The sequence below is a fragment of the Mesoplodon bidens genome (assembly GCF_964165515.1).
Source record: "Mesoplodon bidens genome assembly, chromosome: 16".
Taxonomy (NCBI): domain Eukaryota; kingdom Metazoa; phylum Chordata; class Mammalia; order Artiodactyla; family Ziphiidae; genus Mesoplodon; species Mesoplodon bidens.
This window is the reverse complement of record NC_138173.1, coordinates 22,667,476-22,692,343: the sequence shown is the minus strand read 5'-3', so window position 1 is coordinate 22,692,343 and position 24,868 is coordinate 22,667,476. Positions and strand designations below refer to the sequence as shown.

The 24,868-nt window shown below is 35.1% G+C and overlaps 1 protein-coding gene across 2 annotated transcripts in view; it reads right to left on the bottom strand.

Moving 5' to 3' along the window:
- The window catches only part of ZC2HC1A (zinc finger C2HC-type containing 1A), a 59,255-nt gene that overhangs the window by 33,068 nt on the left and 1,319 nt on the right, over positions 1-24,868 (bottom strand). For both annotated transcript variants that reach the window (XM_081214259.1, XM_081214260.1), the window contains exons 2-5: positions 11,231-11,304; positions 8,785-8,901; positions 4,006-4,147; positions 1,268-1,416 (exon numbers count right to left, since the gene is read on the bottom strand). In XM_081214259.1, the coding sequence (XP_081070385.1) occupies positions 1,268-1,416; positions 4,006-4,147; positions 8,785-8,901; positions 11,231-11,304 (482 nt within the window). The remainder of the gene's footprint in view (positions 1-1,267; positions 1,417-4,005; positions 4,148-8,784; positions 8,902-11,230; positions 11,305-24,868) is intronic.

Here is a 24,868-nt window from a genome sequence, read left to right as displayed (position 1 = left end):
ATTAAAGCATGTTTAGGAAGAGTACTCTACTTAGTTTACTAATGTAGATCCAGTACCGGGTACAGTGTCTGGTTCAGAGAGAGTACTCAAAAACTTCTTGAATGAATACAGATGAGAAAATATGGGGTCAGACTGAAATAAATATATATGACTAGGCATGGTATCAGAACTTATAAAATTTAAGGTGGGACCTTAAAAACTACTTGGATTTTACATTTACGAATCATTTGGCACCAAGCTGCTGGAATACACCCATTCTATTGTACTTCCTTTGCTCTACTATTTTATTCTTAAAACAAAACAAAATCCTACTGATGTTCTTAACTGTTCAAAAGATATACATTGTTTGCCATCTGTTTTGGAAATTCTTCTAAATGAGTTTTCTTTGCTATTCTTTCCCCACAATGATGATGGTAATAATGATATGCTCCATTTCCAATAATATTAACAAAAATTCAATGGGAGGATTCTCTCAAGGAGGTCTCAATTGCAATGTGGTCTTTTAATCCAATATTTTATTCATAAGTAACAAAAAAAATAGATTTGATTATTTACTATTTGCTAAGTTTACAGTACTAAAAAAAGTTTACAAATGAAAGCTTTGTGAAAAATAAAATTTGCTTAAAAGTATGACATTGTCAAAGTTTTTATGTAACAATATGCTTAAAGAAAAACAATAGTAGTGTAAAAATAAATTTAATATTACAAAATCTTTACATGGTTTATGGTTCTCTAAGTGCTTTCACATACACCATTTCATTTGCTTCTCACTATAGTTATGTAGATTACCACTTCACAGATGAAGAAATGAAGGATTACATACATTAATGTCATTTGCCTAAAAGTTCAAAAGTAGCAGTCTGGATGTGACCCCATGTTTTCATTTCCTCAAATGTGTTACTCATATATAACATGGCAACATTCACAACTTACATGATTTTCAAATGTGGATTTTTATTGTCATTTTCTCACTCATCTAACCCCTCTAGTTTCCTCTGAATCTGCTGCATCTATTTTAAACTAATTTTCTCCCTTTTTTCCTAATACCTCTTTAAATCTGTATATTTTTAAGTCTTCACTAACTCAAGTCCACTTCAAATTTTGTTCTCAACTAGACATTCAAATTTCTTACTAAATCCCTGAACAGTAATATATAAATTTTAGCAGGTGAGAAAACTGTAGTTAAATGTGCTGTAAAGAATAAATACAAAACTGTGAACTTAAAGTCATTTTCTCATTTATCTGTAGAAATGACCACAATGATTACCTGTGTCCGAGAAGTTGATTTTCCTTTGGTATCAGCAGAAAATTTGCCTTTATTACTAATACGTGCTGCCTGTTCTTTACAGAAATTTATATGTCTATCAGCTGCATTTTCATTAAATCTCCTCTGGCAATATGGACACTGAATATAATCTAAAACAGAAAAAAGAAACAGATTAGTAACATAATACTTGAAATGGGGCATAAAGAGTTATAAGTTTTATGAACAGTAACTCAAGACATATAACATAAATAACAACTGCTAAGCAAAAACTCTCATTTTCTTATAACCACCCAACCTGACTTATCTAAACTTAGTAAAGACATTTAAGAAAAAAAGTATGCTAGTATATGATAAACTACAATTTTCTCCCAGCTTAGAATCAAATTTGAGGGGAAAAAAAAGATAAATCGTCCCTACATAAAAATGAATAAGGAAAAATGTTAATTACTTTTTGCTTCTATATTACCATATGTTTTCATCACAAATATATATTTTCATAAGGTAGACTAGGTTAAGTAGTTAATAACACATTACATTATATAAAAATTTACATAAAATAAAAATTTAAAATTTGGGCTTATCTGTTAAAATCTTTAATTTCAATTAGAGGAAAGCAGTCAAGATATAATTTAATAGACTTTATACAGTTTTATTTTCTCTTAGAGATCCCAACAGATGGAATAAGTAATAAAAATATATCTCCTTAACATAATTAATTCAAATTTAAGAAACAGCAAATGTTGCAGATTATGTATTCTGCCCAAATGCAATATATAGTAAAAACAAAACTTCTCACAAAATAAATCTTAAAGTTATCCCAGAAAGAACCAAATTTTATAGCACTGTGAAAGATTTCAACTCTATGAGATACAGAGAAGAAATAAATATAACAACTTAGCAGTGTCAAAAAAAATCTTCAATTTATTTCAATAGGTTTACTTTTTGAGATGGAGTATTTTGCCCTTTAGAATTTACACTCATCTGAATCTCAGAAATTTGTCCTGCTAACTAGTGAAATAGGTCTAAAATCTCTAATAACAAAGAAGTTGTTCTGTCAGGACTAAGAGATCAAACAATTTCTGAAGTCCAAATTATCCTGAAGAACTGCCCCCGACCCCAGCTCTGACTTAACATAAACATGAGAAATATAGCTGTGTTGAATAAGATGCAATATACAAATACCTCTAAAACAAAGAGAGAATTCAACTTCATGGGGAAAATTAAGGTAGAAACTGAAGAGATGCAAACCCAAATGGAACATTCCAGAAATACTCATAGCATTAAAGTTAATTACTAAGACTCAAACAGGAGTTGGCAAACAAGGGCCCATGGGCCAAATCCAGCCTGCCTGCTGCATGTTTCTGGAACACAGCCACATTCATTCATATACATATTTTCTGTGGCTGATTTCTTGCAACAGTGGCAGAGTTAAGGAGTTGAAACAGAGACCTTATGGACTGCAAAACCTAAGATATTAACTATTAGTCCTTTATAGAAATTGTTTATCAACCTCTCCTCTACAATAAAATGTTATAAAGGATCACACCTAACTTTCTCTTTACTAAGAAATTAATCCCAACTTAGATTACTAACACAATTTTAATGCAGCTAACTTGTTATATTAAAATAACTACCCCTTGAGGCTACTCCATTAACCACTGTCAAAATGTCAATGGTGCTATTTTAAATCTTTCATCATCTCAATTATCTCATATGTGGTTGCCAGCATCTTGCCTTGCTTTTGGGAACAATAAACAAGAAACTTTTACCCACCCAATGAAGAAAATATAAAAATACATGAATTTAGGGCATAATCTAGGTATATCTGTCTATGTGGTGGTTACCCCACTAGAATAATACATTTTTAGAAGCAAAATTATGATTTTTTTCCCTTCCCAGATTAGAAGATACCAAAGAACCAGGCAACATAATTATTTGAATCTTACTGAATCACTACATTTCAATCGACATTATGCATGATTAAAATATTTCCTGAAGGGGTTTCCCTGGTGGCGCAGTGGTTGAGAGTCCGCCTGCCGATGCAGGGGACACAGGTTCGTGCCCCAGTCCGGGAAGATCCCACATGCCACAGAACGGCTGGGCCCGTGAGCCATGGCTGCTGAGCCTGCGCGTCCGGAGCCTGTGCTCCGCAACGGGGGAGGCCACAACAGTGAGAGGCCCACGTATCGAAAAAAAAAAAAAAAAAAAAAAAAAAATTCCTGGGGCTTCCCTGGTGGCGCAGTGGTTGAGAGTCCGCCTGCCGATGCAGGGGACACGGGTTCGTGCCCCGGTCCAGGAAGATCCCACATGCCGCGGAGCGGCTGGGCCCGTGAGCCATGGCCGCTGAGCCTGCGTGTCTGGAGCCTGTGCTCTGCAACGGGAGAGGCCACAACAGTGAGAGGCCCGCGTACCGCAAAAACAAAACAAAACAAAACAAAAAAAATTCCTGGAATATTAACATTTAATAGTTACTATAATAATTTTTAAATGATATTAAATGCTTTATAAAGTATTGAGATAAAAAGATAATGCAATTCTATGTTCAACACTGATGTGTCTTTTATAAGCCTAAATGCCTGGATTGTCACCATTGTTTTATAGGAAAACTTTTAAGATCATGTTTCATTAGGTTCAATTATTATAAGTTTAATAATATCTTAAAACTTATAAGAAATCTATCAATACTATCGATATTTCCTTCCCACATGAACAATTTCTGTCAACAATATGACATATACCAGGATCATAAGAAGGTGGAGGAGGGGGAGGAAGTTTGCCACCCTCTTTAAGGGCCTGACCAAGGCCTTTAGCTGCTCTTATGGTGGCTATGAACTCTTCGTGCTTCCTCCTCCAATTAGATGGCTTCTTTGGTGGTTCAGGCTGCAAACAAATTAAAAAAACAAACAAAAAACAGTTTCAAAACAATTTTTAATAAATTAAAAAAAAACTCAAGAAAACGCCATATTATTTTAAATGTTCCCTCATCAGGAGTCCTTAAATGATCTCCCCCCCAAATTTATAATTTTAAAAAGAAACTTTAGGCAACTAAATTATATGCAGTTTTTAAAATACAATTGTAATTGTGACAGACAGTGCTAAATTGCCTCTTGTAGGTGTTACAAACACTTAAGCCACCACTAAGAGTGTATTTCTTTATTTTCCCATAGTTTCTCCAACATAGTATGATACTAAACTTCTGTTTTTTTAACTGATTAGAGAGGTGAAAAATAGCTCTCTCTGTGGTTTTAACTGCCTTTTTTTCCTATAATGAGTGAGAGCAAACATCTTTTCAAATCATAAAGAATCATTTGTATTGTCTTTTCTGTGAACTGTTTATAAGCCTGGTCAACGTATCTATTGGGTTATTGGCCTTTTTTTTTTTTTTAACAATTTCTTGTAATTCTTTATAGGAGACTAGCCCCACCCTTCCCCCACAATACATCTCTTTTAACCTTGTTTAAGGGTCTTCTGATATGCAGAATTATTTTTAAATGTAGTTTAACTTACTTTTTCTTTTATAGTCTCCAGATTTGCAGTCAGTTAGCAAGGCCCAACCTCACACCAAGGTAACATAAAATTTTTCCATGTTTCTACCTAGAACCATTCTTAAATCGTTTATTCATTTGGAATTTATCCTGATTTATGACATATGGACTCTATTTTCTGTTTTTTTAACATGGCTATGTTGTTATCTCACCATCCTTTATTAACTTTTCTCCCCAGTGAATTGAGAGAACACCTTTATCATATTCTCTTTGGCATTTGGGTCTATTTCTGAATTCTCTGTTGTACTGTTCTGACTATATGTGTGTCAGTACCCATGTTTTAAATATTGAAATTTTATAATAATATTTTAATATCCACTAAGGTAACCCTACTTTATTCTGCTTTTCTTTCAATCTTTTCTGGTTATTCTTATATGTGTATTTTTCCATATGAACTTTAGATTCAGCTTGTCTATTTTTTTAAACTACATTTTAACTGGAAAAATTAAACATTACATTCATAAACAACTTAAAGAACTTAAGGACTCTATTTTGCTAAGTCTACCTGTCTAAGAATGAGATATATTTCCATCTGAAGAAGTATTCGTTTGTGTCTTTTAGTGGTTTTTAAAAGTAGTCTTTGTGGAAGTCTTGTACCTTCATTATTATAAGGTTTATTCCTAAATATTTTATATTTTGTGTTGTTATTTTATAAGGGTCTTTTAATCATTTTTATATTTCAAGGAGTTGTTTGTTGAAGTATGAAAGCTGATAATTTCTGTATATTAACATTACACCTCATTACTTCACTGATTTCTCTTATTGTTTGTACTAATTTTTCAGTTGATCCTCTTGGGTTTTCCAGGTATATCATCATCTAATAATGATAGTTTTACCCCCTCTTTTCCAATTCTTATGCATCTAATTTCTTGTTATTATTTAACTCTATTGACTAGCACTTACTGTATTGGTTGGAGCTTAATCTTGTTCCTGACTTTAATGGAACTACCTCTAAGTATCTTTCCATTAAACATAATGCTGGCTTGTGTGCTACAAAGAAATTTATTTTGTCATAATATTGAAATATCTGATTATTCCTATTATGTCTTTGTTTTTTAAATCAAGAATATTATGTTGAGCCAACAAAGTCAAAAGATTGTTCTTTAAAAACACTAATAAGGCAAGACTAATCCAGAAAAAAAGAGAAAACAAAAATTGCCAAGGAATGGAAAACAGTTCTTACAAACATGAGAAAGAAAAGAAGATATTATAAAAAAAAACTTTATGGTAATATATGGGACATTTAAGATGAAATGGGTAATATCCTTGACAAACACCACAAAACAGATACCAGAAACAGAAAAATTATAATAGTCTTATATTTATTTTTTAAATGACTCTATTCTTAAAAGACCCACAGAGAAAACTCCTGGCCCAGATGCCTTTTACTGTTGAGTACTTGCAGAAATTTAAGGAAGAAACAGCACCAATCTTTTAAAAACTCTTTCAAAAATAGAAAACAAGAGAACAACCTTCCAACTAGTCCTATGAGAGCAACTAAACTGATGAAATGAAAAATCACAGGCCACTTTTCTCATGAATATAGATGCAAAAATCTTAACTAAATAAAAGCAGATTTAGATGTTTGAGTTGACTGATTCTTTAGAGTTTCCTACTTTATAGTGAGATTCCTGATCACAACATTCATCTGCTCCACAGTGAATATTACTAATTTTTGCTGTTCTCATCTACCTTTTCTTCTCGAAGTATTATTATATATATTATTATATTAATGCTTAGCTCATGTTTTTTATTACCCATCATTGAATGAGTTAGGTTTTCCTGGTACAGCTATTTACAAGAGGTTCTGGGAGAAAGGAGCAGCCCAGGGTAGCTTTCTAGGCTACACAAAACAGTTCTTTTCTCTGATGTACCAGATACTGATACAAATAAGGCCTCTGTGTGTGATAACACAGACATTCCTCTTCTGCTTCTCTAAAACAATATGTGTCCAGGAGGCCTGCTGCTGCCATCCATACTTCCCTCAGTTCTTACACTAACCACTTGCAAAATAGGACACAGCCCTTTTAAAGTGGGCCCCTCACCTTCAGAAAGGATATTTTCTTTTCCATTAGTGCTTTCTGAGAGCCTCTGCTCGGGCCTCTTCAACTCTCTGTGCCTCTTCTCCCCACTTCCTCCCTCCTGGCTTTTGTCCAATTTCAGCCAGGCTCATTCCAGTTTCGGCTCATTCCAAGTTCCTGCAGCTCACCCCAGTTACTGCCTTGGCTGTGATAAACAAGAGATATATACTTCCAGATAAGACCCCTCATCTTTAAGGAGTCACCTTTAAGGGTGAGCACACCCTTCACCTTTAAGGTGGCAGGTTCCCAGATTCTGGGCCATGGGCTCCCCAGCAACTTCCTGCCCTTCCTCTATGGGTAGCTTCTCCTGGATCTCAGGTGTTTTGGGCAGCTCTAACATATATTTTGTAGTCCCTGGATTATGCCTACCTTTCTCCAAAAATGGAGCTTGTATTTGCTTTGCTCCACTCTGCTTGTGACTTTGTAGGAGTTCCTTGATACAAGTAAAGATACTGAGAACTACACCATGATGTTCAAAATCTTTTAACACACTGCTTCTCCAAGTAACATGCATATGATTCACCCGAAGATTCTGTTAAAATGCAGGTTCTAATTCAGTATGCTTGGTGGGACCTGAGATTCTGCATTTCTAACAAGTTTCCAAATACTGCTGATGTAACTGATCTATGGACCACACTTTAAGGAGCAAGAAAATAAAACTACTTAATGTAAAATAATGGTTTTTACTTTACTTTTTCCTAAAGATTAATTTTTTTTAAGCATACAAACCTCCTCGCTTAAAGAAGCAAGATAAATAACATTTACTGAGAGATCACCATGGATAAACTTAATTCCCCTAATAATTCCACAGATAGATACTACCACTAATACCTCCATTTTACAGACAAACAGAAGTAAAGATTAAGTAACTCACCCAACACAACAAAGTAGCAGAGCCAGGGTCAAATCCAGGCGGTCTGAATCTTGAGCCAGTTTTCAAACCCACTATGCTATACCAAGATTTAATTAATTTATCTAAGCTAATTAAAGCTAATACAATCATACATCTGGCAGGTTACCAAGAAAAACTTTAAATAATAATGTACCTTATTCAAGCTTCTCCATCCTTTCCTTAAATATTCATAAACTGAAAAACAAAGATGAACTGACTTTTCTGTTATCAAAGGATTTTATTAGTAAGATTAATTGCCTCATAGGGAAATGTTTTCCTGTAACACTGGGAAAAGTTATTACCACTGAAAGTAGTTTGTTTCAAAAACCTATTTAAATCAGGTACTCAAATTTTGACTATTACACTGAAATAACTCTTTAAAACTATGTCGGACAAAGCATTTATGTGATTTATTCTTAGCAAATAACATATCATGACAGGTGGTATTAAGGAGAGATGAGCATAGGAGATTCATTGCTTTTAGTTACAAAGAAGAAAATAAGGTGACAATGACCATATGTGAACAATTGAGCAACGGATAAAACTCTTCCCCAGAAAGCATAATAAGATGATAAATGCCGACAACTCAATCAGCCAAGATAATATTTATTATGCTAAGATGTTTGTAACTAATAGCTTTCCTTTTGTATACTACAGGGATTACACTACTGGTAATAGTGTAACATACTGAGACATAAACCTAATTATAGCTGAAGTAATTAACGACTCACAATGAATGTATGAGGACTTCTCAGTTATTTCCAGCCTATAGCTAAGCAATTGGCTCTACAATGCTACAAAAACCTCCCTGTAATAGTTGGACAGTACTTTGGCCTCCCTTTTGTTGAAATTCAAAATAAACAAGTTTCTGATCACTTCTAAACTGAGAACATGACACAGAATTCTGCTTATTCTTCAATCTTAGTATAACATATTATTATAATTTTTTCATTACTCATAGCAGCAATGTTCATACTGTTCACAAGGTCATATAATTACCCTAGGTTTAAGAGGTTTTACTGTTGGAATATCAGTTCCTTCAGCTCTTTGTCTGCTTGAATCAAAAGTCTTCCGTTTTTTAGTGGCAGTTTTCTGGCAAATAGGTCCGTGTTTTTTCTGTCAAGATGAGGAAATACAACATGTCATTTTCTTTTCTACAAAGACTATAAAACTTTAAATTGTCATTTGAGACCAGTTTAAAAACCTGAAAGATGAAATAAATAATAATCCATAAATAAGAAGTTTTAGCTAAAATTGTTAAAAAAATATATGCAACGCATGTTACAAGTTATCTTTCTCACAACAAGAAAGTATTGATAAATACTCTCCCAAATTTTTTTTTTTTTTTTTTTTTTTTTGCGGTACGCGGGCCTCTCACTGCTGTGGCCTCTCCCGTTGCGGAGCGCACAGGCTCTGGACACGCAGGCTCAGCGGCCATGGCTCACGGGCCCAGCCACTCCGCGGCATGTGGGATCCTCCCAGAGCAGGGCACGAACCTGTGTCCCCTGCATCGGCAGGCAGACTCTCAACCACTGCGCCACCAGGGAAGCCCCCCCAATTTTTTTTTAAAGTTATTTAATAGTCTCCTGGTTTTTACACTGCTAAGAATAAGGAAACTAATGTAAGCAAGTAAGTCAAAGCTATTGAAGTGGGAAAAAAGTTACCTTTATTACTAAATACTTGAAAATAGATACTAGAAAAAGGAATGTAAATGGAAAACACATTAGCGTTAGGATTACAAAAGCTAACATAATAATAATAGTTGGGATTACTCAAGTTAACAAAATAGTAGTTTGTTAACACAATATAGGACAAGGTGGTCAGGTTTGTGTCCTTACTCCACTATCATCCCTTCCCCCTCTCTGGAACTCAAATTTTCCACCTTTTTTTTACCAAGGATTTTTCTTGTGCTACCTAGTGTTCCACTCCTACAGTTTTTGGGTGGGGGGATGGGGGTTTGTTGTTGCTGTTGCTGTTTTAATATGGCTGCCAGCTCATTCAGTCATTCATATAGTCATTTTAAAGACATTACAATGGAAGCTCTCTTAACTGACCTCAAATTAACCTACTGGATAAATAATAGTTCTCCTTCCCCTAAATAAAACATTTTGACTAATAACATAGAGGATACTACATGCCTTTTTTTTCTTTTGTATTTTGATAAACAATGAACAAGTCAGAACTGTTAAACTTTATCTGGGAAAATAGGAACCGCAGAAATGGCTGATTCAATGTTAATGGAGCCGCTAATATTTTCAATACACAACTGTTTTAGATACTTGTTTTTGGATATCATTCTGACAAACACAGTAACTATAACTATTAGAATAAAATCTCTTAAAAAAAAAAAAGGATGGCTAACGGGCGACTTTCTAGTGATGTCTGTTCTCACATTGAGCTGTGTATGTCAAAAGTATGTAGTGCCTGTTCCCAAAACTGATGTAAACAAATTGTAGTTGTTATCGTGATTATATCATTTAACTATTAAATAAATACATAAATGAGGGCCAAAAAAAGGCATATTTTTCCCAGTGAAAACTCAGCTTAATGCTTTGAAAATGGTTTGAAAAATAGTTAATTAATAACAAAAAAAAAGTCGATGAATTAAGCACAGGCAAGAAAGGTTTAAGAAAGAAAACTGTTAATATTTAAGAGGAGTCTGCAGTCAGGTGGACATTTTGGGTCATTAATTCCTCACTGCTTTAAAGAAAAACTGGAAACAATGAGAGGATGCAAAATAAAATGTAGCAAAACTCTAATCAGCCGACCCATACTCAAAGAAAAATCTTTATTCCACATCAAAATATTAATAAACACATATTTATATTTGAAGTTACATAAGGCATACTGACTTCCTTATTCTCTATTTAGCTAGAGATTTTATATTAAAATCAGTTAAATGTGCTTCTATTTGTATATACTAAGCATCTAAAGAATGCATAATATATTTTAGATGCACTTTTAACTAAAATATTTTTTCCTTTGGAATATTTCAAACATACATAAGAATTGACAGAATAGTGTCATCAGCTCCATTTACTCATCCCTGCTTCAACAATTACCAACATTTAAGCAATCTTGTTTCATCTATCCCAGCCCCAGCACTTTTTCCTAAGTTTAAAGAAAATCCCAGACATCATAGCCTTCTGCTTCTTTAAATACATTATTTCTAACAGTATTTCTAAGAGTTTATTTTGGTTTTATTTTGTTAATAGTCCCACAAAGGGAGAAACACTTTAATAGTTTAACAGAGAGGAGTTTTGAAGACCAATCAAACTCTGAAGGAAAGAGAGCACTCTGGAAGAATGACAAAGATGGAATTGATACTCCTGAGCAATGAATACTAGCCAGTATCTCTTTAAATTATTCCAAAGGTTCTTTCCATTGTCCTGAAGTATTAAACAATTAAAGATCAACCAAACTCCAAAAAAAAAAAGGTACTCACTAATGCCACTGGAAAGAATGTTCTTCCACAAATCTTGCAAGGTAACAATTCTCCAACTTGGACACTTCCATTTTCTAAAATCGAAAAGAATGTAGTCAATATACTCAGTGGCTCAAATTGTGAATGTTCCAAATTTTAATGTCTTCACTTAGTTTCATGTGTAAGTTGTCAGTTCTTGTGAAAAATGTCACGTCATTTTGAAATAAGTAACATCATCAATTAAAATGGGCAGAAGACTTAAAATTATCAGTGGTCAAAAAGGCAAATGCCAAATACAGAATGCAAAATTTAAGGAGAACCAAACTGACAATGTTGGAAATATCTGGTTTTCTTCTATTTTAACCAAATCAATTTGTCACAGTCTCTTAATTTATAGGCTGTCTCTAGTGTAAATTACTGAAGTTTAAAAACCAAATTTATCTGAAGGTTAAATACATTATTTATCTTCAAAGCATTAAAAAATAACACTGGTGGCTAGTGGAATAGAGAAGATGAGGAGGAAAACCCTGCGCTCACCTCCTTCCATGGGCACAACAAAATTACAACTATTTACAGAGCAACTATCATGATGAGAACAACCTAAAGACTAGCAGAAAAGATCTTCCACAACTAAAAATATAAAGAAGGATCCATACTGAGACAAGTAAGAGAGGCAGAGACATGGTACAGTCAAGATCCACACCTGCAGGTAGGCTACCCACAAACACGAGGATAATCACAATTGCAGAGGTTTTCCCCAAGGAGCAAGGGGTCCAAGCCCCACTTTGGACTCCCCAACCCGAAGGGTCCTGCAATGAGAAGATGAGACCCAGGGGGCTTACTTTCAGAAGACCCAGAGGGCTGTGGGAAATAAAGACTCCACTGTTAGAGGGCACACAGAAAATTTACATGCTCCAAGACCCAGGGCAGAAGCAGTCATTTTAAACTGGCCTGGGTCAGACACACATGCTGATCTTGAAGAGCCTCCCAGAGAGGAGGAGGCATGTGGGACTCACCCTGGGGACACAGACACTGATGACAGCCATTTTCTGGAGCTCATTCTACCATGAGGAATGCTCGTGCTGGCAAGAAACATTATGGAGTCCTCCCTCTAGCTTCGAAGTGCAAGGACCCAGCCCTACCCACCAGCCTGTCTGCAACAGTCCTTGGGACCCACAGGCCAAGCAGCTAACTGTGGGGGCACAGCTTCACCCAACAGCAGGCTGGCAATGACTATAGGCACCTTGATTCCCCCAGCCACCCAGGGACCCAGCCCTGCCACCAGAGAACCCAGGACCCAGCTCCACCCACCAGAGGGCTGGCACTAACTCCAGAACCTGGCCTCACCCACCAATGGGCAGGCACCAATCACTGGACTCCCTTGGCCCCAGTGCTGCCGATCAGTGGACAGACCATCTGTGAGACACCTTCAGCCAGCCACACCAGGATCCAGCTCTGCCCACCAGTGGACCAGCACTAGCCTTGGGACCCCCTAAGCCTTCACAATCAGCCAGCCACCTTGTGACCTGGCCCTACCTACCAGCAGCTGTCAGCATCCACAAACGCAGAGCGTGGCAACCAATCAGACCAGGGGCCATCCATGCCTACTAGACCACCAATAGAAATGAGCCCACCACAAAAGAAGGGCCCATGAAACCCACATAGGGGACATTCCTGGAACATAAAGCTCTGGTGACCAAAGGGAAGTGAGCTGCTGGGATGCACAGGACCTTTCCTATAAAAGACCACTTCAACAGGATCAAGAAAGGTAACCAACCTACCAAATACACAGAAATAAAAACAGCAGGTTAGGCAAATGAGGTGGCAGAAGAATTTGTTCCAAACAAAGGAATAAGATAAAACACCAGAAGAATTAAGTGAAGTGGAACTAAGGAACTTACCCAATAAAGAGTTCAAGGTAATGATCATAAAAATGCTCAAGGAACTTGGGAGAAGAATGGAAAAACATAGTAAGAAGTTTAACAAAGAGTTACAAAATATAAAGAAGAACAAAACAGAGCTGAAGACAACAATAAGTGAAATAAAAACATACTAGAAGGAATCAACAGTAGATTAGATAATATGGAGGAATGGATCAGCAAGCTGGAAGACAGTAGTAGAAATCACTCAAGCTGAAGAGAAAAAAAAAAGAGTTTAAAAAATGAGGACAGGGGCTTCCCTGGTGGCGCAGTGGTTGAGAGTCCGCCTGCTGATGCAGGGGACACGGGTTCATGCCCCAGTCTGGGAAGATCCCACATGCCGCGGAGTGGCTGGGCCCGTGAGCCATGGCCGCTGAGCCTGCGTGTCCGGAGCCTGTGCTCCGCAACGGGAGAGGCCACAACAGTGAGAGGCCCGCGTACCGCAAAAAAAAAAAAAAAAAAATGAGGACAGTTCAAGGCACCTGTGAGACAACACTAAGCATACTAACATTTGCATTATAGGGGTTCCAAAAGGAAAAGGGGAGGCACAGAACATATTTGAAGACATAATGGCTGAAAACTTCCCTAACCTGGGAGAGGAAACAGATATACAAGTCCAGGAAGCACAGACAGTTCCAAACAGGATCTACCCCAAACCGACCACACCAAAAGAACATCGTAATTAAAATGGCTAAAGTTAAAGACAGAGTATTAAAAGCAGCAAGGGAAAAGCAACTAGTTACATACAAGGGAACTTCCATAAGTCTATTAGCTGACTTTTCAGTAGAAACCCTGCAGACCGGAAGGGAATATCACGATACATTTAAAGTGATGAAAGGAAAAAAAACCTACAACCAAGAATACTCTTCCCAGCAAAGCTATCATTCAGAAAGATAAGATAAAGGGTATTGCAGACAAGCAAAAGCTAAAAAGGGGTTTCCCTGGTGGCACAATGGTTAAGAATCCACCTGCCGATGAAGGGGACATGGGTTTGAGCCCTCGTCCAGTAAGATCCCACATGCTGCGGAGCAACTAAGCCCGTGTGCCACAACTACTGAGTCTGCGCTCTAGAGCCCGCAAGCCACAACTACTGAAGCCCATGCGCCTAGAGCCCATGCTCCGCAACAAGAGAAGCCACTGCAATGAGAAGCCTGTGCACCACAAATAAGAGTAGCCCCCGCTCACCGTGACTAGAGAAAAGCCCACACGCAGCAAGACCCAACACAGCCAAAAATAAAATAAATAAAATAAAATAAATAAATTTTAAATATTAAAAGCTAAAAAAGTTCAGTACCACAAAACCAGCTTTACAAGAAATGAAAAGGTGCTTCTCTAAGTGAAAAAGAAAAAGCCACAACTAGAAATATGAAAGTTACGAAAGGAGAAATCTCATTGGTAAAAGCAAGTACACCGTAAAGGTAGTAGACCAACCACTTAAAAAGCTAGTAGAAAGGTTAAAAGACAAAACTAGTAAAATCTTCTATACCCAAAATAAGTAGTTAAGAAATACCCAAAAAATGTAGACTATGATGTCAAAAACATTAAACATAGAAGGGGAGTAAAAACTCAGGGTTGTTAAAATACATTCAAACTTAAGAGGATATCACATCAACTTAAAATAATCACATATATATTGATTGCTATATATAAACCTCCTGGTAACCAAACTAAAAATCTATAACAGATACAAACACAAAAAACTGAAAGAAATCTAAACATAATATTAAAGACAGTCATCAAAGCACAAGGAATGAGAGCAAAAGAAGAAGGAATAACAACAACAACAAAACTACAAACTAAACCTGAAAACAATTAACAAAATGGCAATAAGTACATACTTATCAACAATTACACTTAAAGTATATATGGACACAGAGTGCTCCAATCAAAAGACATAGGGTGGCTCAATGGATACAAAAACAAGACCTGTATATATGCTAATCAAGAGATTCAGTCCAGATCTAAAGGAATACACAGACTGAAAGTGAGGGAATGGACAAAGGTATTCCATGCAAATGGAAATTTAAAAAAAACCAAGGTAGCAATACTTATATCAGACAAAGTAGACTTTAAAACAATGACTGTAACAAGAGTCAAAGTAGGACTTTACCTAATAATAAAGGGGTCAATCCAAGAAAAAGCTGTAACAATTGTAAATATATATGCACTCAACATAGATGCACCTAAAGACATAAAGCAAATATTAACAAACAAAAAGGGAGAAATGGACAGCAACACAATAACAGTAGGGGACTTTTAACACCCCACTTACATCAATGAACAGATCATCCAGAGAGAAAATCAATACAGAAACACTAGCCTTACACAACACATTAGACCAGATGGTCTTAATAAATATAGAATATTCCATCCCAAAGCATCAGAATACACATTCTTTTCAAGTGCACATGGAACATTCTCCAGTATAGATCACATGGTAGGCCAAAAAACAAGTCTCAGTGAATTTGAGAAGACTGAAATCATATCAAGAAACTTTTCAGGCACATGCTATGAGACCAGAAATCAACAACAAGGAAAAAATACTGCAAAAAACCCCATAAACATGTAGAACTAAACAACCATTGGGTCACTGAAGAAGTCAAAGAAGAAATCAAAAAAATAACTGGAGACAAATGAAAATGAAAAACTCAATGATCCAAAATCTATAGGTTTCAGCAAAAGCAGTTCTAAGAGGGAAGTTTATAGCAATACAAACCTACCTCAGGAAACAGGAAAAATCTCAAATAAACAACCTATCCTTATACCTAAAGGAACTAGAGAAAGAAGAACAAACAAAACCCAAACTTAGTAGAAGAAATCATAAAAATATAGCAGAAATAAATAAAATAGAGACTAAAAATCATAGAAAATGTCAATTAAAATAAGAGCTGGTTCCTTGAAAAGCTAAACAAAATTGATAAAACTTCAGCTAAACTCAAGAAAAAAAGAGGGCTCAAATTTAAAAAAATCAGAAATGGAAGTGGAGAAGTTACACTTAATACCATGCAAATACAAAGGATCATAAGAGATTACCATGAACAATTATACGCCAATAAAATGGACAAGTCAGAAGACATGGACAAATTCCTAGAAATATACAATACCCCAAGACTAAATCAGTGCTCATCCAGAGACGAATGGATAAAGAAAATGACACACGTGTGTGCACACGTGCACACACACACACGAATACTACTCAGCCCTAAAAAATGAAATCTTATCATTTGTGACAAAATGGATGGAACTAGAGGGTATTATGCTACGTGAAGTAAGACAGAGAAAGACAAATACTGTATAATTTCACTTATATGTGGAATTTAAAAAACAACTGAACAAACTTAAAACAGAAACACAGTCATAGACACAGAGAACAAACAGGTAGTTGCCAGGGGTGGGGAGGAAATAGGTGAGGGAGATTAAGACAACCAAACTTCCAGTTACAAAATAAATGAGTCACAGGTATGAAATGCATAGTGTAGAAAATATAGTCAATAATAATGTAATATCTTTGTATGGTGACAGATGATAACTAGACTTATCATGGTGATCATTTTGAAATGTAGAGAAGCATCAAATTACTAAATTGTGTACCAGGAACAAAAATAGTTTTGTAGTCAAATATACTTCCTAAACAAACTCATAGAAAAAGAGATCAGGTTTGTGGCTACCGGGTGGGGGGGTGGGGAGGATGGGAAACTGGATGAACATCATCAAAAGGTACAAATTTCCAGTAATGAGATAAACAAGTACTAGAGATGTAATGTACAATATGATAAAGATAATTAACACTGTTCTATGTTGTGTATAAAGTTAAGAGATTGGATCATAGGAGCTTCTCATCACAAGGAAAAAAAAATGTTTTTTTCCTTTTATTTTGTATCTGTATAAGATGATGGGTATTCACTAAATTTATTGTGGTAATCATTTCATGATGTATCTAAATAAAATCAGTATTCTGTACACCTTACACAGTGCTCTATGTCAATTATATATATAAAACTGGAAGAAAAAAATAAGATAAAAACAGGTGCTACAATTTGGGATGATGAAAACGTTCTGGGGATGGATAGTGATGATAGTTGCACAACAATGTGAATGTACTAAATACCACTGAATTGTACACTTAAAAATGGTTAAAATGGTAAATTTTATGTTATGTCTATTTTTCCACAATACAACATTTTTTAAACTAAAAAAAAAAAAAAAGTAAGAAATAACCCTGGAGATCAGTGAGGTGGCTTCCTGATATGATTAGGGAGTCTAGAATAAAAAGAATGTTGTCCTCCCTGACAACAGAAGTATTAGGCTTTAAGGAAAAGATCACCTAGTTACTACGCATTATGTGAATTGTTCATTATTTTATACATATAATATTACGTTAAGATTCACTGGACCAACAAATTGAGATAATCTGACCTTATGGGCACAACTGATTAAATAAGGAAGAAGTAGCTGCAACTTTCACAAAATCAGAAGTTAATGCATCTATCATGTACTTGCACATAACAAATTTCGTCACATATACACACACACAAACTACATTCTTTGGGATCCTACATAATTAAGTCAATTTGTCATTTTATTATCTAGCCAAACATCACACCTAAATTTATTTCCATACCTGTAATTTTCATAAAAATGACAAAAATGATACCCTTATATCTTCTGCTGAATTTCTGTTAAAATTCTTTTATCATATGAAAGACAAGTAAAAAAAAAATTTTCTTTTAGAAGTAACAAACTCATGAAAAAAGTACGATTATGGACTTCATGTGATGTGTTGTTCCAAGGCATTTAGAGAGTCCACAGAAAACTTATTAGGAGAATCAAAAAAGACATTGGTGGGAACGCATTCAAACAGTAACAGAAGAATTGTTTTGTTCTCTCATTCTCCAAGTACTCTACCACACTATTTCAGTGGTAGGTAGGCAGGTAAGCTGTGAACACTAGGAAAGCAAAAACTAAGATTTGCCTGATTTGTCCTTTCCAATAGCAAAGACGAGGTTATTTAGGGAGAGACAGCAAAGCAACTTCATTTATCTGGATCACTTAGTTCCATTAACTATCCAAAAAGTTGAAGCAGTTGCTGGATGGAATCCATTAGGTATATGAAGATTATAATGTCTTCATAACGACTGTCAAAGTGATACCACATACTGCATAATCTATTAGGCCTGCCTATTTATAGTTTTCATGTCTTCCTTTAAATTCCAAACAATAATTTAAAACTTTATCCATATAAAATGTTGAAAAGTACCACTATGTTACTTGCTTACAAGTATATTTCAGTATTTCCTTGTTAAATAGATAACAAAGCAAAATCTAATAAAAAATTAACTATTGAGAAAAATCAATTCAACACATGGAAATAATGTGAGTGTCTACTTGAGTACCTACTATCAATACTTGCCAAGCATGTACCAAGTAACAGTGACACAAGGGTGGAGTCACACAATCTTTGCTTCATAAAGCCAAGAGTCTACATGAGTTACTTCTTCACTATATCAAAGAGCCAAATCATCTTCCTTTTCTTTTAATACAAAAGCTTAAAACTTAATATAACAGCAACTAGAATACTAACATAAAATAAAATCCAACTCCTGGGATTAATTCCTACAAGTCATCAAACATGTTCAGATTGTCTCTAAAGGAAAAGAAAATTATTATCGCTACAAGGCATACAAAAGAGAAAACAGCATTAAAGAGAAAACATTTAAAAACAATTATCACAAAAAAAAATTTTAAGTTATTACTTTATTCAAAATAAAATAAATAAATAAATTTACAGTTTCCTCTTATAGAGTATAGCCCTATAATCCACAAAATATGTCATGTGTGTTGGTATCAACATCCCCTGAAAAGAACTTCTACCGACAGGTAACAATAAGCAGCTTAGGGTTTTGAGTCACATCACCACATTTTGTTCTAATGGCATTCATTAAAAGACATGAGAGTGTAGTAGAAAAGGCACTGGAATTTGTCTCATACTATCTAAGTTCACGTCCCAGCTCTGTCACTTAAGAGCTATGACTTGCTGGGCAAGATATTTAACCTAAGGTTCAGAAATTCCTCTTGTATAAAATAAGAAAGTTAGATTAAATGAACTATGTGGCCCGCTTCTACCTCTATTATGCCATAATAAATATAGCATATTTATTTAATAAAATCTACCTTAAGACCACATTAATAAGAAAAGTAAATGATGATAAGACACCTCCCTTACTGATGTTATATTAAAAAAAAAAAGTTGGTCACATATAAGAATGATTAAACCAATTGACCGATTGTGGACAGTAGAATGAATGTTTCAGGTAGTGTGCAGGATGCTGAGGAAATCACTTCCACTTGTCTATATACAGAACTGAGAATCTGCGAGGACCTATAGCAAAGAACATGATGTCTCTCTCCTTGCTGGAAAAGTTTTCACTATATGAACTACAAGAAAATGTATGACTAATCATATAGGTAGCCTGAAGTTTAACATCTGTTAAATGCAGATAACATCCGCTCAATCTACCTTAAAATTTAAGAGGATCAACTGAGAGGTTATATATAAAAATGTTTCACAACCAATGAAATAAAAAATACTACTCTCCAGGGCATGCAGGCAAACTCCACTACTTTCTCCTGAGTGGCGAATGCTAGAGAATTGTGCAGCTTATAAAAATACAGTAGAGAGAGATGATATTCACTGTTGAAAGAAGCACTCAAACTGATGGACAGAACCGAGTGAATAAGTATTTAATATTCTAAAACTTTAAAGAAGCCAACCTCTCCTTACAAAATGTATCCTGTACATACTGTTGATTCTGTTATGAGTTACTGTATTGAGTAATTTCAAAATCTGCACAATAATAAGACTTAAAATGGTATCTTTATATAATACTATTATACAGGTGATGTGAAATAATATGCTCTTATCTAAAATAGTTATGACATCCTAAAATGTATATATTTAAGAAATAGTAGAGAACATTTCCAAAAGAAAAATCTGGAAATCAAGAACAATTCTGGGCTCTGTGTTTCATGTCTATTCCTTCACCACTGGTCACTGCTTATCTGAAACCAACCTTTAAAACTCAACAAACCTCTCTTTTGAAGTACACGGCACCCGTTTTACTACTTTCTTCCTACAATCCTTTTTTAAAACCGAATTACTTCCAGGTCAACAATCTCTAATATCTCACAAGATATTCCTTTTCAGCTCATCCTAGATTTCAAAGTTTCAACATTCATGCTTTACCTACTCAGCACACATCCTTCACCCTCCACTCCACTTTAGTGACCTGCACTCCAGTTCAGCAAAAACAACCACTGCTAAAACAACTTAGAATGATCCACCTCTGGACTCTTAAAATACACAAGCTCCCTCCGGAACCACAGGCTTCTACCATCTACCTCTAAATCACCTTCTTGATCTCAGAGTGACTTGCATTTTCTTGATAACCCATTCCTGACTTCACTTCCCTTCCTATCCAGTCTGAACCTGACTAGTCATTTCCACTACTTCTACCAAGCACCCTCAAATCCTTTGCTCATGGTCAAATGTTTGGAAAGTGCTAAATTAAACAAACAGGTTTTCTTAGAACAGAACTTCCTCAGTCTTAAAAAAAAAAAAAAAAAAACAGAGAAAGATTTAGTATGCTGTTATTTCCCCAACAGAAATCCTTTCTGCCCCTAAAAGGTATTTAGGACTGATGCCCCGAGTATCATATTTTTCGAAACACTGGCTTACATTTACTGACTAGCTCCTTTCTACCTTTCATTCTCCCCCTATCTGAACTGCAGGCAAGCTTTATCAGGATTAAACACTATATTAAAATAGACCCATTTGTTGATCCAACAAGTATTTACTGAGCACCTAGCATGAGACAGGAACTGTTCTAGGAGTTAGGCAAACAGTGATAAAAAAACAAAGACCCTGATCTTATGGAGTTTCTATTCTTTGGGGGGAAAAAATCACTTTTTTTCACTACCTGACATTTTATATATTTTCCTATGTGCGTGTGTTTGAGAAGTGGGTAAGATCAGTGAAAGCTTCTTTAATAAGGAGACATTATGTGCTCTAGAGCCCACGAGCCACAACTACTGAAGCCTACACGCCTAGAGCCCGTGCTCCACAACAAGAGAAGCCACCGCAATGAGAAGCCCGCGCACCACAATGAAGAGTAGACCCCTCTCACCGCAACTAGAGAAAGCCTGTGAGCAGCAACGAAGACCCAAAGCAGCCAAAAATAAAATAAATAAATTTATTTTTAAAAATTATATGTACTTTGTTTCCTACCAATTCAGAGTGTGCATTTTTGTATGACTATAAAACGTGGAGAAATTGATGGTGTATTTGACCACAAAGAAAACTTTTTGAAAGGTAGACTACTCATAGAACACACAAAATGAGAAGTAAATAAAAACTAATGACTAAAAATATCTTAACAAAAAAAAAAATCCTAACATTTTGGAAGTTAAGGAACACTCTCATAAATAACCTCTGAATCAGAGAGAAATTTTAAACTGAAATTACATACTATCTAGAAAGCATGGAAAGGAGAATACTTCACATTTAACACTTTATATTAAACCAACTGAGTTTATATTCAGGGAACAATGCATAGACTCAAATTCTTTCATGTCTGAAGAAATCTGAAAATAAAGTAATTTAGACTCACTGTTAAAAAAAAAAATGAGGCATTAGAGTAAAGACCTTAAGAAACAGAGGCAACTGATAGCTGCTAATCTATTAATTGTCAAACTGAAAGCCCTCTTTTGAATCCTCACCTTACTGGACCTTTCCACATCATAAGGCTCTGCTGATCAATCCCTTCTGCCTTTAAAGTCCTTTCTCTCTTGGCTTCAATGGTATTTCTCTCTCCTAAGCCCAAGTTTTTCAGATTTCACAACGAAGCAGAGTTTGACCTAGTTAGTACTTAGATCTCCAGGAATACCAGGTGCTATAAGCTTTTTCTAGCATATTCATTACTCAATAAATATTTGTTCTCCCCCAATTCCCATTCTTGACAATTTTAAACCTTTTTAAAGACTGTTCCCCACTCCAACTTCCTTTCTTGCTCAACCCTGAAGCATCAGTCCCTCACAAGTTTTTTTCTTTGTTTTGTTAAATATAGCTTTCCTGGGCAAACACATCCATTTGCTGTCACTTATATGCTGATGACGACTAAACTAAAAACTCCAGAGAGATTATTTACAAGTAGCTATAAAACTTTTCCACCAGATATGCCCCAAGTACCATACAAACACAACACTTCTAAAGCCAAAATCATTACCTCATCTTCCAAACTTGTCTTTCTCTTGGTTAAAGATCTTAATGTTAACTCTAAGTCCAAGCTAGAAAGCTGCTTTATCTTTGATTCCTTTTCCCTCTCGCTTCGAGCAGTTCTATTTCATCTTTCCATCTCAGATATGCCTTCTAAATCTATACCCCTTTTAATTTCTACTACTTTTGCCTTAGTTCAAATACTTATCACATATATGTATTTCCAGCCTCTCCCTTCTCCAATCTATCCTGCTGCCATAATTATCTAGTGAGATTGCCCACAGTCCCTTCCAAGTCTGCTACGTTTTACCTATACTGAACCACTCTCAAGGTCCTAAAACATGTCCTGTGATTTTATCCATCCAATAAACAAGTACAGGAGGGGGCCTCCTATGTACTAGGCAGCTTGCCAAATGCTTTATACATGTTTTCATCATTAAATTCTTAATACAGTTCAGGTAGATTGGTATTTACTAGCTCCATTTTTTATAGCTCAGGAAACTGAGGTTCAGATTAACCAAATCACAGAGCTAAAAAAACAAAACAAAGCAAGAATCCAAACACAGACCTGTCCAATACACTATTAAAATAACCTAGCATCAGATTCAGCACTCACACAAAAAATGAACTAGATAAATTAATAAAGATGAAGAATTATTCAGTTAAACCATTGCTTAGATTAGGGAAAAACAAAACAAAAAACCCTAATGGGACAGCATGGCTGTCTTCAACTACATCAAGAGCTACATTAGAAAAGAGCAATCAGACTTCTAATCAAGTTTTACAGGGCAGTACACTAAGATCTACTAATTTTAGCAGTCCAAAAGAGGAAAAGGCAGCTTGATCTCTGTCATATTTGTTAATAATCACTTATCAAGATATTATGAAAGGAATGAAAATAATATGGATAAAATCTGCTTAGGGTTTGTCACCTCTCCATTTTACAGATAAAAAGCTTATGAGAGACTGAACTCTCCCAAATCTAGAAATACTTCTATTGCCTTTAGATATACCTATAGGGCACAAGCTTTAGGTGAAAAGGAATTAAAGGCTTTACTCTAATTGTACACACAATGCAGAAGTGCTCAGATACAGAGTATACAAAATCAAGAGCAATAATTTATATTTGATTTTGAAATACAGTGTTCAGCCTAACAGCTCAACTCCTGACAATCCAGGAAATATAAAAGTCCCAGAAAGACCAAAAATAATGTAAGCGATATATGATCTACATGCAAGTAATTTTAAAAATAAAGAGTATGATAATCTTCAATAAAATTTTTCAGGAGTCCATATATTTTCTGATTTTACAATCAAGATTAGTCTGCTAACTGGCTTCAACTAAAAACATGGGTCTAATGCCAAGCAGTACAATATTTGTTCAATTACTATGATATATATTAAGCAAACTCTTAAAGATTTTCTACTGGATGTTGTAATATAATGTTCATTAGACATCTTCAAAGTGCTAGGTTTTAATTTCCAATAGGGAAGAACTATCTTAACTATCACTGTACCAATGTATCACTGTTTATTAAACGAAGGCATAGATGAATGAATTAATGAATGGTAACCTTGAGACTCAAAGTTCATCTTTATAAAGTATGACCTAACAAGGACTAATTTTAAAAAAGGAGTAAAAGAAAGGCACTAACTTCAACAAAACACTCTTAGAGCTTTTATTTTATTAAAATAAAAAATTTTATTTCATTACTATTTGAAGTTACCAATATTCAACTGTTTTGGCCTACAAGAATAATTTCATATATTTTAACCTAATTCATTACAATTAAACACATCATAGTTAATGACAGCAATTTATTTTGTTTAAAAAAAAATGAGTGAAGAACAAGTACTGTTTAACATGCAACATCACAAGCTGGTCCCCTAAAACACGCCCATGATAACATACCATATTACACCAGAATTCATGTTTTCCTCCACCCATGTAATTGAGCATTATAATAGGTTTTCATTATATTTTAAAAGCATCCTTGGTAAGATTTCAATAGTAATGTCTTAGCACTGCTAAAATATAAGATTCCCTAAAACGTAGGCTCCATGAGAGCAGGGCTTTGAATTTTTATTTTTTTCTGCATCCCCAGAGCCTCTCATAGACAAAGTCATTTATCTAACAAGAAATATTTACTGAATACCTACTTTGTGTCAGACACTGTTTTAGATGCTTAGAATACATAAATGAAAAATCAGGTGAAGATCTTTGCCTCAGTTATAAATGTTGAATAAAATAATAGAAATCTGCAGAAAAACAACTATTCTAAAGCACTTTATGTACATTATGATAATTTCATGAGAATTCCAGGACCCATGATCCTACCCACTATGCTATAATACCACGTTTGAAAATTTATTAAAAAAAAAAAAAAAAAGCTGCCTCCAGGAGCTCTCTAAACAAAAGTATCTTGAGTAAGGAATACTTTCATTCCAATTCCTATTTCATGGAAACTT